The sequence below is a fragment of the Lepus europaeus genome, chromosome 19 (genome assembly GCF_033115175.1).
Source record: "Lepus europaeus isolate LE1 chromosome 19, mLepTim1.pri, whole genome shotgun sequence".
Taxonomy (NCBI): domain Eukaryota; kingdom Metazoa; phylum Chordata; class Mammalia; order Lagomorpha; family Leporidae; genus Lepus; species Lepus europaeus.
In genome coordinates, this window is record NC_084845.1 from 14,903,956 (window position 1) to 14,916,825 (window position 12,870).

A 12,870-nucleotide genomic window follows, 5' to 3' on the forward strand; every position below is an offset into this window, starting at 1 on the left:
CCTTTCTCTCTCTCTCTCTCTCACTGTCTAACTCTGCCTGTCAAAAATTTTTTTTGAAAAAAGTAAAATAAAATAAACATTAAAAAAATCAAAAAGAGTGGAAGAGATATATAAACAACAGTGTAATGGTGATAATCTCAAACCAAGGGATGGGTCATGGATTGGGGAACCTCATTACACCTTTCTCTTCGCTTTCATCTGGGTTTGACAATCTCCTTGATGAAATGTAGGCTATGGGCCGGAGCTGTGGCATAGCAGGTAAAGTCTGCAGTGCCAGCATCCCATATGGGCGCCGGTTTGAGTCCCAGCTGCTCCACTTCTGATCCAGCTCTCTGCTGTGGCCTGGGAAAGCAGTGGAAGATGGTCCAAGCGCTTGGGCCCCTGCACTCACGTGGGAGATCTGGAAGAAGCTCCTGGCTTTGGAACAGCACAGCATTGGCTGTGGCCATCTGGGGGAGTGAACCAGTGGATGGAAGACCTCTCTCTCTCTCTCTCTCTCTCTCTCTCTCTCTGCCTCTCTTCTCTCTGTGTAACTGATTTTCAAATGAATAAGTAAACAAATCTTTTTTTTTTTTTGAAGGAAGGTAGCCAAGTCCGAATACCCATGAATACAGAATTTAACCGTAACCACCACCCCCAAAATTGTAGACTAATACAAAATACCTGCTATGTGAACTTACCTCTAAGAATAATGACTTTTTCTGAGCCCCTTAATGCTCTCTATAACCCTTTGAGAGAGACTGACTTGGTCCTCACGCTGCAGACACGGAAAATGGGGTTCCATCTTTCTCTAGGGAGATGGAACAGGAGCTCAAACTCTAGCTTCTCTCAGCCCTCGCTCCCTTGCTCCGCCACCGCAGCCCAGCAGGGAGAGGCCGGAGAGGAGCCGCTCTCGGCCCAGGCTTCCCTCTCCTCTCCGACGACGCACAGAAATTCCAGGGCAGACGCCAGCGCGGGGCGCGGCGACCGGGCACCGGGTCCTGTCGGCCGGCTGGGGCTGGTGGGGGACACTCCCGGACACTCCCGGGTTTGCCGCCCGCTGCGCGCTCACCCCGCCCGGCGCGGCCCCGCCCCGCCAGCTGTCCGGCCTCGGGGCCTGGCCCGGGGCTCCCTGCGCGCGCGGGGAGGGCGCTGTGTGTCCTTGGGCGGAGCCGGGAGGTGACTCTGGCCGAAGAGGACGACGCAGCATGAGGGCCCTGCGGGTGAGGGCCCCCAACGGCCGGGCCGGGCCCCCAGCTCAGCAGCCCTTACCCTAAACATCCCGGGATCTGGGGCCGTGCAGCGTGAGCCCCCTCCAGGGTCTGGGACCCTTCCCCCCCAGTCCGAGCTGTGGAGGTAGCTGGGACCCCAGAGCTCGGGGTTTAAAGCTCTCCCCTTCCTCTAGGGCTCCTGGGGGCTGGGAACCTAACACCCCTGACCCTCCCTGACACTTCAGGGGTTGCCTGGAAACCCCAAGGGACCTGCCGTCCAACCCCCCCACCTTCATGGGGCCTGATCTCATTAATCCAGGGAGCCCCAGGTCCCCCCAAAGCATCAAGACTTGGGCTCCCAGAGTGAGTTTCCTTCCGGGCAGCCTGCTAACTCCAAGTCCGTCCTCTTCTGGCCTTTTCTTGCCAAGAGCCCCCTCCCCACCTGCCCGGCAGGTGAGAGGCCTGGGTAGGGACCATCCCACCTCCAGGCCGAGCTCCCCGCCCCCTACGCCAGACCCTCCAGGTGCCTCCAACACCACCCGCTCCCGCCCCTCCCAGGTGTCCCAGGCGCTGGTCCGCTCTTTCAGCTCTACAGCCCGGAACCGCTTTGAGAACCGAGTGGCTGAGAAACAGAAACTCTTCCAGGTAGGGGCAGGGGAGTGAGGAGAAAGCCCCTGGCTGCAGACTGGGTCCCCCAGCAAGTGACGGGAGGGAGGGATACGCTGTATGGCACGGCCAGCACCCCCTTCTCACTGGCACCCCCCACCCAGGCGGACAACGACCTCCCGGTGCACCTGAAGGGCGGTGGGATGGACAACATCCTCTACCGCCTGACCATGACCCTGACTCTGGGAGGTGAGTGCAGAGCCCGTGTGGCCTGAGCTGCAAGGGGGTGGGGGGGACAGCTGGCTCTTGGTCTGGGGTTTGGGGAGAGGACCCATTGGCGTCGAGTCCTGAGCTGACCAGGCTGGGGACCACGACTGGTAACCAGGGAAGGAGACAGCTAGGCTCCGGGGGTGGGCCCGGGGCCCAGGTAGGAGCTGAGCAAGCACCCAGCCTGGTGCAGACCAATGCCAGGGGATCCCCACCTGGAGTCCAGTTTGGAAATGGATCCAGACTGGTGTCGGCAGAGCCTCGGCAGGGGCTTCAGATCCCAAGCCAGGAGATTCAGGGTGGTGATTGGGGTCTCAGCCTGTCTCCCCCACTTCTGCTTCCCAGGCACTGTCTACAGCTTGTACTGCCTCGGCTGGGCCTCCTTCCCCCACAAGAAGTGAGAAGACGCCTGGAGGACCCAGGGAACTTCAGTATCAATAAATGTGCTGGCTCTGGCCTCTGTGTGTGTGTCCAGGCCATGCTCCCATCAGCCCCTGGCCTCTGCCCTGTGGATGGCCCGCTGCCCCAGCCCCTGCCCCCCCAGGCTGGACCAGGGCTACTCCCCATCTCCCAATATTGCTGTCGCTCCGCTCTCCACTGAGGCCTCCAAACACAGGCCTCGGGGCCTGGGGCCCTGGGGTGGTGTTCCTGAGTGAGACAGGAGTCCCGGGAGCTGCTGTGTGGCCCTCTCCCCAAGGAGGAAGTCAATGCTGAGCACCGGCCAGCAGACACAGAGGCAGAAGCAGAGGCAAGTGAGGACAGACTGACCCAAGGCCGGGGCTGAAACAGCAGCGCACGTGGCCTCGAGGGACAGAGCCCAAGATGGCACTGGGACCTCCCAACAGCCTGGGCTTCCAGGTCCCAGGCTCAGCCTCCAAACCCGTGAGGGACTGAGCAAGAACCAGGCCACAACCCCCAGCATGAGACAAGGTCAGAGACGGGACCAGGAGCCAAGCAGATCCAGTCCTGGGGACGGCAGGAGACAGAAGCCACCGCGCCCCACCCACTCCCCAGTGCCCAAGCCGGAGCCACCCCTCAACTCTCAGAGCAGGCGAGGTCTCACAGACAGCAGCCACTAGGGTGCATTTATTTCCTGCTTGGCTTGGCAGGCTCGGGGCAGAATACAAAGGCACTGGGTGTGTGGGCCTGGGATGGCCTGCAGTGTGTTTGGCTGCCCGGGTGGTAACCGAATCAGGGTGTGTAGGGACCGGAGTGATCTTTCCAGAGCTGAGAGAGGGCCCTTGGGCATGGAAGCCACCCAAGTGCTGGGCTTGGCACAGATACAGGACAGAGGTTATGCAGAAGGTATCAGATGGGTGTGGCAGGAGTGGGGTGACAGAACATGCTAGAATGTCTTGGAGCCAGGGGTAATTTAGGGCGTGGCACGCTGGGGCGTGTTGGGCCGTGGGTATTGCCTGAGAAGCTGGATGCCAAGGGCTGGGGGAACCAAAGGCCTGTGGGTCAGCAGGACCCAAGAAGACGCGAGGACAGACAGGATCTGCCCTGGGAGAGACCAGGGTCCGAGGTGACTCCTCCAGCGAGGCGGAAGGGGGCGGCTCCAGGGTTTCTACTCAGGAGTACATCGTCAGCTGCAGCCACTGCGGGGAGGAAGGCAGAGCTCAGAGCTGGCGCACGGGGCAGCGGGGTGGGGGCCCAGGCACCCAGGAGCCAGGAAGGGGGTTCTTACCTCCTGGATGTTCACCTGGATTTGCCCAGTGCCGTCTTTGTCAAGAGACTTGAAGGCACCTGGGGGAGAGTACAAGTTAGATGGGAGGGGAGAGATGGGCTTTTCGGGATGATGGTAACGTTAACAGCTACAGCCGGCACGCCCCCGAATATTTACTCTGCAGGAACTCAACAGAGTGCTTTGCATGCTAACCCATCTGACCCAATTCTGGGAAGTGGGGCGGTGTGCCCCAGGTCACAGCGCGAGAAAGAGAGAAGTTAGGATGGAAAGCCAGGCTGCTCCCCAGCTCAGGAATGGCCTCTGTCTCCCGACCTGCACCCCCGGCCCCCACCGCCATCTGTGCTCCACCCTCCCCGGTTCCAGCCCTGGCACCGAGGCTCTGCAGACTCCACGTCCCACCCTCAGAGTCTTGGCGCTTTCCACGCTTGCCGTGAACCATGGCTCCACGTTCCCCACTCACAGCCGGCCCAGCCGGGTGGCGCCTGCGCTGTCTCTGCTTCCAGGTGTCCATCAGTCACCACCCCCAGTGCTCTGGGCACCGCACTCCCTACCTGCCTAAGGGCTGTTCCTGGGGCCTTCTCATTTGGTACCCTTGGCTCCCGCTGTCCTCCTGTGGCCCTGACATCGAGCACAGCTGCTTCTGTTCCTCTAGCACACGCATCACACTGTCCCCCCGGAGGTCTCTCTGCAGCCAAACCTGGTCTTGCTCCTGCCTTGCCTAGGACCCTCATGGCTCTCCAAAGCCCCTGGTAGAGTCTGAGCACCACCCTGGGATCTCGGGAGGCCAAAGGATCTTTCTGTAGTCAAGCTTTTTCTTTCTGTAATCCTTTTCTAAAAAAGATTTATTTATTTGAAACGGGGTGTGGGGGCCAGGGAAGAGGGGAGAAAGACAAAGAGACCATTCACTCTCCAAATGGCCTCAATGGCTGGGGCTGGTCCAGGCCGAAGCCAGGAGCCTGGAGTTCCATCTGGGTCTCCCACGTGGGTAGCAGGCACCCAAGCACTCTGGCCATCTTCCACTGCTTCCCCAACGCATCAGCAGGGAGCTGGATTGGAAGTGGAACAGCCAGGACTCGAACTGGCAGCCATATGGGATGCCATACCCTGAGGCAGGAGCTTAGCTTGCTGCACCACAATGCGGCTCTTTAGCCAAACCTGATCCTGTTCCTTCCCTGTCTGGAACTTCAAGGCTCTCCAATCCCTTAGTAGAATCCGAGCACCATGGACCTGGCATTCACAGCCCTGCATGGCTCCTGCCTTCTGTTCAACTCAACCCGCATCTCAGACAGATCCACCCTCAAATTCCTAGCTGAGTGGCTGTGAGCCTGCAGGAGGAATCCTAGATTCCCCCTCCATAAAAAGGGGAAATAACTCCTACTCTCAGGGATGTCTTAAGAATTCGGTCTGGGGCCAGCATTGTGGCATAACAGATTAAGTATCTGTCTGCAGTGCCAGTATCCCATATGCGTGCTGGTTCGAGAACCAGCTGCTCTACTTCCAATGCAGCTCCCTGCTAAGAGGCTTGGGAAAGCAGAAGATGGCCCAGGTTGTTAGGCCCTTGCACCTGCGTGGGAGACCCAGAAGCTGCTCCTGGCTCCTGGCTTCGAATCAGCACAACTCTGGCCATTGCAGCCATCTGGGGAGTGAGCCAGCAGATGGAAGACCTCTCTCTCTCTCTCTCTTTCTCTCTGCCTCTGCCTCTCTGTAACTCCGCCTTTCAAATAAATAAATAAATCCTTAAAGAAAATTATTCAATATATGGGGAGGGCATTTGGCACGGTGGTTAAAAAGCTGCCTGGGTGCCTGCATTTCATATTGGATTGCCTGGGTTCAAGTCTTGGCTCTATTTTGTATTCTAACTTCCTAGTAATAATATGTACTCTAGGGGGCTGGCATCCCATACGGGCACTGGTTCTAGTCCTGGCTGCTCCTCTTCTGATCCAGCTCTCTGCTATGGCCTGGGAAAGCAGTAGAAGATGGCCTAAGTGCTCTCACATGGGAGACCTGGAAGAAGCTCCTGGCTCCTGGCTTTGGATTGGCTCAGCTCCGGCCATTGTGGCCGTTTGGGGAGTGAACCAGCTGATGGAAGATCTTTCTCTTTGTCTCTCCCTCTCTGTGTAACTCTACCTCTCAAGTAAATAAATAAATCTTTTTAAAAAAATATGTACACTGGGATCATGGCTCGACACGCTGGGTCCCTGCCACCTTTATGGGAGTCCCGGAGTGAGTTCCCAGTTCTCTGCGTCGGCCTGGCCCAGCTCTAACAGTTGTGGACAACTGGGGACTGAACCATTGGCTGGGAGATCTCTGTCTCTCTTCTGTCTCCCTTCTTCCCTCTTTGTCTTTCAAATAAAATAATTTTTAAAAAGATTTTATTTATTTATTTCAAAGTCAGAATTAAAAAGAGAAGAGGGAGAGACAGAGGGAGAGATCTTCCATCCACTGGTTCACTCCCCAAATGGCCGCTATGGCCAGGGCTAGGCAAGGCCAGAGCCAGGAGCCAGGAGCCAGGAGCCAGGAGCCAGAAGCTTCCTCCAGGTCTCCCACATGGGTGCAGGGGCCCAAGGACTTGGGCCATCTTCCACTGCTTTCCCAGGTGCATTAGCAGGGAGCTGGATTGGAAGTGGGGCAGCCAGGACTCCAGCTGGTGCCCATATGGGATCATATGGGATGTTGGCGCTGCAGACAGCAGCTTAACCTACTATACAACAGCACGGGCTCCAATTTTCTTTCTTTCTTTCTTTTTATTTTATTTTTTTTTAAATTAAGCACAGTAACAGCCATAAAAGCCCTCATGGCCCTAGTCCCTACCAACCCATCCCAACCTTATGTCTCCTTAGCCCACCCTCTCTGCAGCACTCTTTGAGCTAGAAGTTCAATAAAAACCTCAGAAGCAGCATCTTCTCTTTGTGGGCCTTTGCACAGATGGCTCCCTTGGCCTGTACGACTCTTCCCTACCCTCTTACTAAGTTCCCTCCTCCTCGGCTCTCATCCTACACGTACTCTCCTCTAGGGAGTCCACCCTGGTCCATCAGATTCGCCAAGTGTCTCCTAGGTTCAGGCAGCTCTCTGGGCAACCCCAGGCACCACCTGAACACACTAGGCCTCCCTCCGTCACAGCCCCGCCACTGTGACCCAGCCACAACCAGCTGGAGGGGTCACTACCCTCCCCTGTGGCTGTGCCAGTCACTGCAGTGCCCCTAGCGTCACCCACGTCTAGGTCAGGCTTAGAGACTTCAGTCAATGGAGGTTGAACAAATCCCCACCCAGGGCAGCAAGTGAGAGGGTGACTCACGGAACATGGCGTCCAGCCTGACCAGGCAGCTGATGAAGTTGTCAAAATCCATGTTCCCTGCCTCATCTGAATAGCGTCGGATGATCATGTTGTAGAGATGCTCATTCAGGTGGAACCCTGCCAACGGTTTCGTCCTCAGGCGCACATTTGGGGGGAGGCACTCAGCTCCCTCCCATGCCCAGGACTCGGGCTCAGCCCCGTCTCGCCACCCCACCCCCAGCCCCGCTGGGTCCCTGCCTGGCCACACCTGCGGCCTCAAAGGCCCCCGGCAGTTCCCGGCTGCAGATGGTCCCTGATCGGTCAACGTCAAACTGTTTGTATATGGCCTGTGGGGACAGAGGTCAGGGTTCAACAGGGTATCATGCGGCAAGGGTCTGCGTGATTTGGGGGTCTGGATGCCACGCACCTGCCACTTTTTGATGTTGTTCCACAGGTACTTGAACTCCTCGAAGCCCAGCTTGCCCGTGGTATCGCTCTGGTGGGAGGTTGTTAAGGATAGTGTGATAGCTGTGCCCAGATGCACACCATGTGCGCGTTGTGTACGTAATGGGAACCCAGGCTGCAACTCCTGCTCCAGTCCAACCTAGTCATGTCACCTGCGCTGCGACTTTGTTACCGGTCTATCCACATAGCTCTGCGTTTACAGTTCTCGGTAAGAATGCTCTTTAATTCCATTGGGAATTATACTGAACTCCAAACTCCCAAATGCCTCATCGACAAAGAGTTGCCAATTCCTCATTCTTACAAAAAGGAAAGAGTATTCTAAAAATTCTAAGGAAGGCCGGCACCGCGGCTCAATAGGCTAATCCTCCGCCTAGCGGCACCAGCACACCGGGTTCTAGTCCTGGTCGGGGCGCCGGATTCTGTCCCGGTTGCCCCTCTTCCAGGCCAGCTCTCTGCTGTGGCCAGGGAGTGCAGTGGAGGATGGCCCAAGTGCTTGGGCCCTGCACCCCATGGGAGACCAGGAGAAGCACCTGGCTCCTGCCATCGGATCAGCGCAGTGCGCCGGCCGCAGCGCGCCAACCGTGGCGGCCATTGGAGGGTGAACCAACGGCAAAAGGAAGACCTTTCTCTCTGTCTCTCTGTCACTGTCCACTCTGCCTGTCAAAAAAAAAAAAAAAAAAAGAAAAAGAGAAGTGCCAGCTGCGACAGCTCATGTGCCACTTGTTTCCATGTGTCTACAGGTGGGTCCATGAGCGGGGGTACACGAAAGCTAGCCTCTGTCTCATACTCACGGAAACCCCTCTGGTCACCCAGGGCCCCCTCCCCCACACTGTCCCCCAAGGATACGTCCATCACGGCCACCATGCTGCGACATGTGTCAAGGCCAAAGCCATCAGTCTTCAGATCGGGGTCTGCCAGGAACAGGTTGAAGATCAGAGAACACAGGTCAGAGTCACCCCAGCCCCCATGCCCTCCACAGCTGCCCAGCGCTTTGACCCCAGGTACTCACGTCGGGTCACGACCTTGTTGAGAATGTTCATGAGTTCTGTGGCACTCACCTCCATGTCCTGGGGGCAGAAGGTAGGCACAGGTCAAGGGGGACAGCAAGGGGCCTGGGCAGGTTGCGAAGTGGTGGTCACACAGCCCAAGGTTCGGTGGGGACCGGCTGGGGCAGGCCCCAGGCTACTTACATCTCCGGCCAGCTGGGCAAACAGTCTCCGGAACTGCCGGACCTCTTCGCTCTCGTTGGCCTCAATGTTGGAATAGTGAGTTCGTGGGGGCTGCCGAGGGAGGAGACCTCAGGGCGGGCTGGGGGCGGGTGCCCTGGCCAGGGCAGCTCCCCGAACCCTAGCACCCTTGGAGGGAAAGGCAGAGAAGACTGGGCGGCGGGCTGATCAGAGGAGTGAGGGGTGGTCCGGGACCCAGAGGGGTGCAGCCCAGCACGGGTAGGGGCCAGGGACAAGCTGAGGGCCCTGGCCAGGAAGGCCCTTGATGGTGGAGGAAGTTCACTGCCAGGGGAAGAGAGGTCAGGCTTCTCTCAGGGGACAGGGGTGGAACTTGGGGAAGGCCTTGGAGCAGAGGGGCGGCTTACCGGGGGCTCCGGGTTGTACTGCGCAGCTGCCTCGCTGAGAGGAGACAAGGGGGAGTTAGGCCGGGGGCGGGGCCTCCAACGGGCAGCGCAGCGGAACCGGAACCGGAACCGCCGGCGCCCACCCCCACACCCCAGCCCGCCACCCTTCGCACCCGGTCCCTCTGCTCCTGGACCCCCACCGTCCTCATGTGTCCCAGTCCCTGCCGCCTCGTTCCTCTCCGTTAGGCCAACGCCAAGGGCGGACCCGCCCCCGCGGGAGGCAGTGACCAGTGACCAGCCCCCTACTTCTGCCCTGACTCCTCCAAACGCTCCGCCCCTTCGAGGGCTGCCGCCATGGGCTCTGCCCCCGCGTCCCAGGGCTTCACCTCCGTGAAGTCCCAGCTGCCCAGGACTCCACGCCATCACCCCCGCCAGAGGTCTGTCTTCTCAATGTCCTGTTCCAGCCCCGCCTCACCCATTTCCAGGGCTCCTGCTTGCTGGCCACCTGGATCCCAACGACCTGTCTTACCCCTACTGATGCATTTTTCGTCCATTAATCCAGCCAATTCCTGGCCAGGCTTCTGGGCCATTTGGCCTATCCCATGGGGCCTTGGCCTTTTCTGGGCCCACCTACCCAACGACCCCCCGCTAGAGGCGTAGGTCAAACTGCTCCCATGAAGGAGCACCCACTCATTAGCTCCGCCTCCTAACGCTCCTCTCCTGGTTAGCCAGAGCAGGTGCACCCAGCCCCACAAGTCCCACAAGTCCCACTTCCCAAGGCAGATCGGGGAGCCATCCACGCGAGGCCCACATCCAAAATATGCCCGCGAAAATCCCCGCCGCCCTGAAGTGACAGCCAGGCTCATTAGGGGCCTGCTTCTGATGCTAAGCCTTAATTAAAGCTCCCAAGGCACACTCCAGATGAACCCTGGTGTCCTTAGGCCACGCCCCTCCGGCCCCGCCCCGGCCCGCAGGCCCCGCCTTACCTGATGGCGCTGATGACTCCGCCCAGGATGCGCATGGCTGTTCCGCCGCCGCCGCCGCCGCCGCCCCCGCCGCCGCCGCCGCCGCCGCCGCCCCCAGCCCCGCTGATGAGGCCTCCGAGAACATTCCCTAGGCCCCCGCCCAGGCCCCCGCCTCCCCCGCCGCCGCCGCCGCCCTTCAGGAACGAGTTAACCAGGAACATGGCTGCGGCTCAGGCTCCTGGGGGGAGAAGGGAGTCCAGTGGCCGCCTCGCCCGGGCCTGCCCCCTCCCGCAAAATGCGCATTTCCGGTGGCTGGACGTGGGGGGGGGGGCCGGGGCCCCCGGGCGGGGGCCGGTCCTCACACTGGGCCTGGGATGGGGACGGAGGAGCAGGTGTGGAACTCGTGGCGTGGCGGACGCAGCCCCGGCCGCAAGCCTGGCCAGCACTGAGGGGAGGGCTACAGCGGGGCTCTCCCGATGGGGTCCCGGATTGGGGTGAGGGACCCCCGACCCGTCTGGGTGCTCAGCTCGGAGATCCAGGGTCCCGGGCGGGTCAGGAGGCTTTGGGCGGGGCTGAGGAAGTCTTGACCGTGGGCTTGAGCATTTACTGAGCCCCCGAGATGGGGCCTGGGAGTCCTGGAGGCCCGGGAGAGCGGGGGTCCCCACCGGAGTTCGGAGCTCGGGCCTAGGACCTGGACGCCCCGTGGGAGGCTCTACAGGGCACTAATCAAGTCGGTGGGCAGAGGCCCTGGCACCCAGCACCTGGGGACAGGATAACGGGGGTCGGGCAGGACGGAGGGTTCGAATCTGAGGTCCTGCGCCTGGGAGACCCCTGAGGCCAGGGATGCAGGGTGCAGGGGGAGTCCGGGCAGGGCGCTCCCGCCTCACTTACTCGTCCGGCGGTCCGGCGGTCCGGCGGTCCGTTGGTCTGCGGCTCCCGGGCCTCCCGCTGCGTCCGGCTCCGGAGGGCGGGGCCCGTGACTCATGCAGCGACTTTCGGGTTAAACCCTGGCGCAGCCGGGCCGCCATCCGCGCGGTCCTAGAGCTGCTCCGCCCTGCGCGTTTCCGCCGCCCGAGGCGCCAGCCCCGCCCCGGCTTGCTGGGTGCCAGGCCTCTGCCCACCTCTGCGGCGCGAGAGCGATCGATCGCGCCCGGGGACAAGCTATCCGCGATGCACCTGTGCCTGCCTCGGACCAGGCCACGCCGCGGTGCGCTCTCGGAACCCGCATCTGTGGCAAGGACTGAGGCTAGACTGGACTCCCCCGGCCCCTGCGGCCCCCACGGAGGCCGCCTGTGCCTTCTCCCACCCGTGTCGCTGGCCCACGGTGTCGCCTCGCTCCTCCTGCCTTAGAGGGCCGCGGGCACGAAGTAGTCCCCTGGCCACGGCCTGGTTTCTCAGGGGGAGGGAGACAAGATGTCTGTCGCTTGCTGTCCAGTTCCAGCCTCCGCCCAGTACTTTTCCGGGGCTTCTCAGAGGGACGTGAATCAGGCTCCCAGGTGCTCTGGCCCTCAGCCCCTCCCCCGGGGGGCGGCTCGAACTGAGCTGGGATCCCGACCAGCCCACCCTCCCCACCCCCCAGGCCCCTGTCAGAACTAAGGTGACAAGCGTTTGGTGAATGGCAGCTGTCAGCTGCTGCATTGGAGCCCACCCGGACTCCTCAGCCACGGCACTCCTGTGCGGGACTCCTGTGCGTGCCATGCGACAGAGCCAAATGACCGCCGGGCATTCCAAGCGTTTTCCATGTATTGGCTCGCTGGTGCTCATAACGGCCCTTTGGGATGGGTGCTGTTTATTATCCCCATTTTACAGATACATAAACGGAGGCTCAGCCCAGGCAGGCAGGCTTCTAAAGCTATATCCTGAACCACTACCCTCGTGCAGTAACGTCAGTGGTATAATTAATACGGTAATAACAAGATCATGCCCGACAAGCGGCGCTTCCTGAGGGCTTGCAGGGGCCAGGCCTTGTCTGAGGCGGGATCCAACCAGACAGGAGGTGCAGGCTCCCAAAGTCAGGGTCACAGCCGGTGACAGGACCAGCTCTGAACCCAGGCTTGGCTGGTGACACATCTTTTGGCAATGACTAATCTGAACGCCCTCCGGGGCTCAGCTCTCCTAGCCTCCTGCCAGAAGCAGACTCATTTGCATGGGCTGTGCTCTCTGGCGGGGGACACTCCTGCCTTTTGTCTTTGATTTTTATTGTGGCCTGGTTGTGTGCTCACTTGGGCGGCTTTGGGTGTCAGCTCAGGGGCCTCCTCTTCTAGGAAGCCCTCCTGGTCTTCACCCCCACCCGAAACTAGATAAGGCTTCCAGCTAAGTGCTCTCCAAATGCCTTGTACTTTCTCAAGCTATTCGCTGCCAATTACAGTCAGCTCTGTCTCCCTGGGCAGCCAGGTCTTGGGTTTGTTTCGGTCTTCTGTCTGTACCACGCATGCCACAGATGCCACCTCCTCCCACGGCTTACATGCCACCCTATGGCTGCCAACACCCAGAGTTCTACCCTGCAGCCCAGGTGCCTCCAGGCTGCCACATCTGGCGTGCTCTGCCCCGTGCCAAGGCAGAGGGTGTGGGATCTCAGAGGGGTGTCAAGCTCCACACACCTGAAACTTGAGCTTCTGACCTTCCCCAAGCTCGCCGCCTTCTACACCCGGGCCACAGCGTCGCTGTCTCTGCGGAGAAACACGCGAGGCTGGTTCTTGAGCCCTCTCTCTCCACGTCCACCCCAACCCCAGCTGGCTCTATCTAAAGAATCTGGGGTCTCCCCTCACCTGCCCTCCTGCACGGTGCTTGCCCCGGTCTGTGGAGGCTGTCGCAAGTGTGCATGGGCTTCCTTATTTTTTTTTTCT

The 12,870-nt window shown here is 60.1% G+C and overlaps 2 protein-coding genes across 2 annotated transcripts; one reads left to right on the forward strand and one right to left on the reverse strand.

Annotated features, from left to right (window-relative positions):
• The first annotated feature begins 1,104 nt into the window (after positions 1 to 1,104).
• Positions 1,105 to 2,519, forward strand: LOC133748117 (cytochrome c oxidase subunit 7A1, mitochondrial). Its single transcript, XM_062176691.1, has 4 exons — positions 1,105 to 1,202; positions 1,749 to 1,835; positions 1,961 to 2,045; positions 2,409 to 2,519. Exons 1-4 carry the CDS (start codon positions 1,188 to 1,190, stop codon positions 2,462 to 2,464), a joined length of 243 nt encoding a protein of 80 aa, XP_062032675.1. The 5' UTR covers positions 1,105 to 1,187; the 3' UTR covers positions 2,465 to 2,519.
• A 603-nt stretch (positions 2,520 to 3,122) lies between these two features.
• On the reverse strand, positions 3,123 to 10,993 carry CAPNS1 (calpain small subunit 1). The gene is made up of 11 exons (XM_062176690.1): positions 10,916 to 10,993; positions 10,046 to 10,262; positions 9,081 to 9,114; positions 8,680 to 8,769; positions 8,499 to 8,556; positions 8,336 to 8,400; positions 7,452 to 7,520; positions 7,293 to 7,371; positions 7,046 to 7,162; positions 3,751 to 3,809; positions 3,123 to 3,661 (listed from the first exon to the last, which is right to left on the reverse strand). Exons 2-11 carry the CDS (start codon positions 10,243 to 10,245, stop codon positions 3,635 to 3,637), a joined length of 798 nt encoding a protein of 265 aa, XP_062032674.1. The 5' UTR covers positions 10,246 to 10,262; positions 10,916 to 10,993; the 3' UTR covers positions 3,123 to 3,634.
• Positions 10,994 to 12,870: the final 1,877 nt, after the last annotated feature.

Excerpts from the sequence above, each read along its gene's own strand:
- LOC133748117 (XM_062176691.1), top strand. Across the intron at positions 1,836-1,960 it reads AGAAACAGAAACTCTTCCAG|GCGGACAACGACCTCCCGGT; the intron begins GTAGGGGCAGGG and ends CCCCCCACCCAG. Across the intron at positions 2,046-2,408 it reads CATGACCCTGACTCTGGGAG|GCACTGTCTACAGCTTGTAC; the intron begins GTGAGTGCAGAG and ends TCTGCTTCCCAG.
- CAPNS1 (XM_062176690.1), bottom strand. The coding sequence starts at position 10,245 with ATGTTCCTGGTTAACTCGTTCCTGAAGGGCGGCGGCGGCGGCGGGGGA. Across the intron at positions 8,557-8,679 it reads TTGCCCAGCTGGCCGGAGAT|GACATGGAGGTGAGTGCCAC; the intron begins GTAAGTAGCCTG and ends TTCTGCCCCCAG. Across the intron at positions 7,372-7,451 it reads ACAACATCAAAAAGTGGCAG|GCCATATACAAACAGTTTGA; the intron begins GTGCGTGGCATC and ends CTGTCCCCACAG.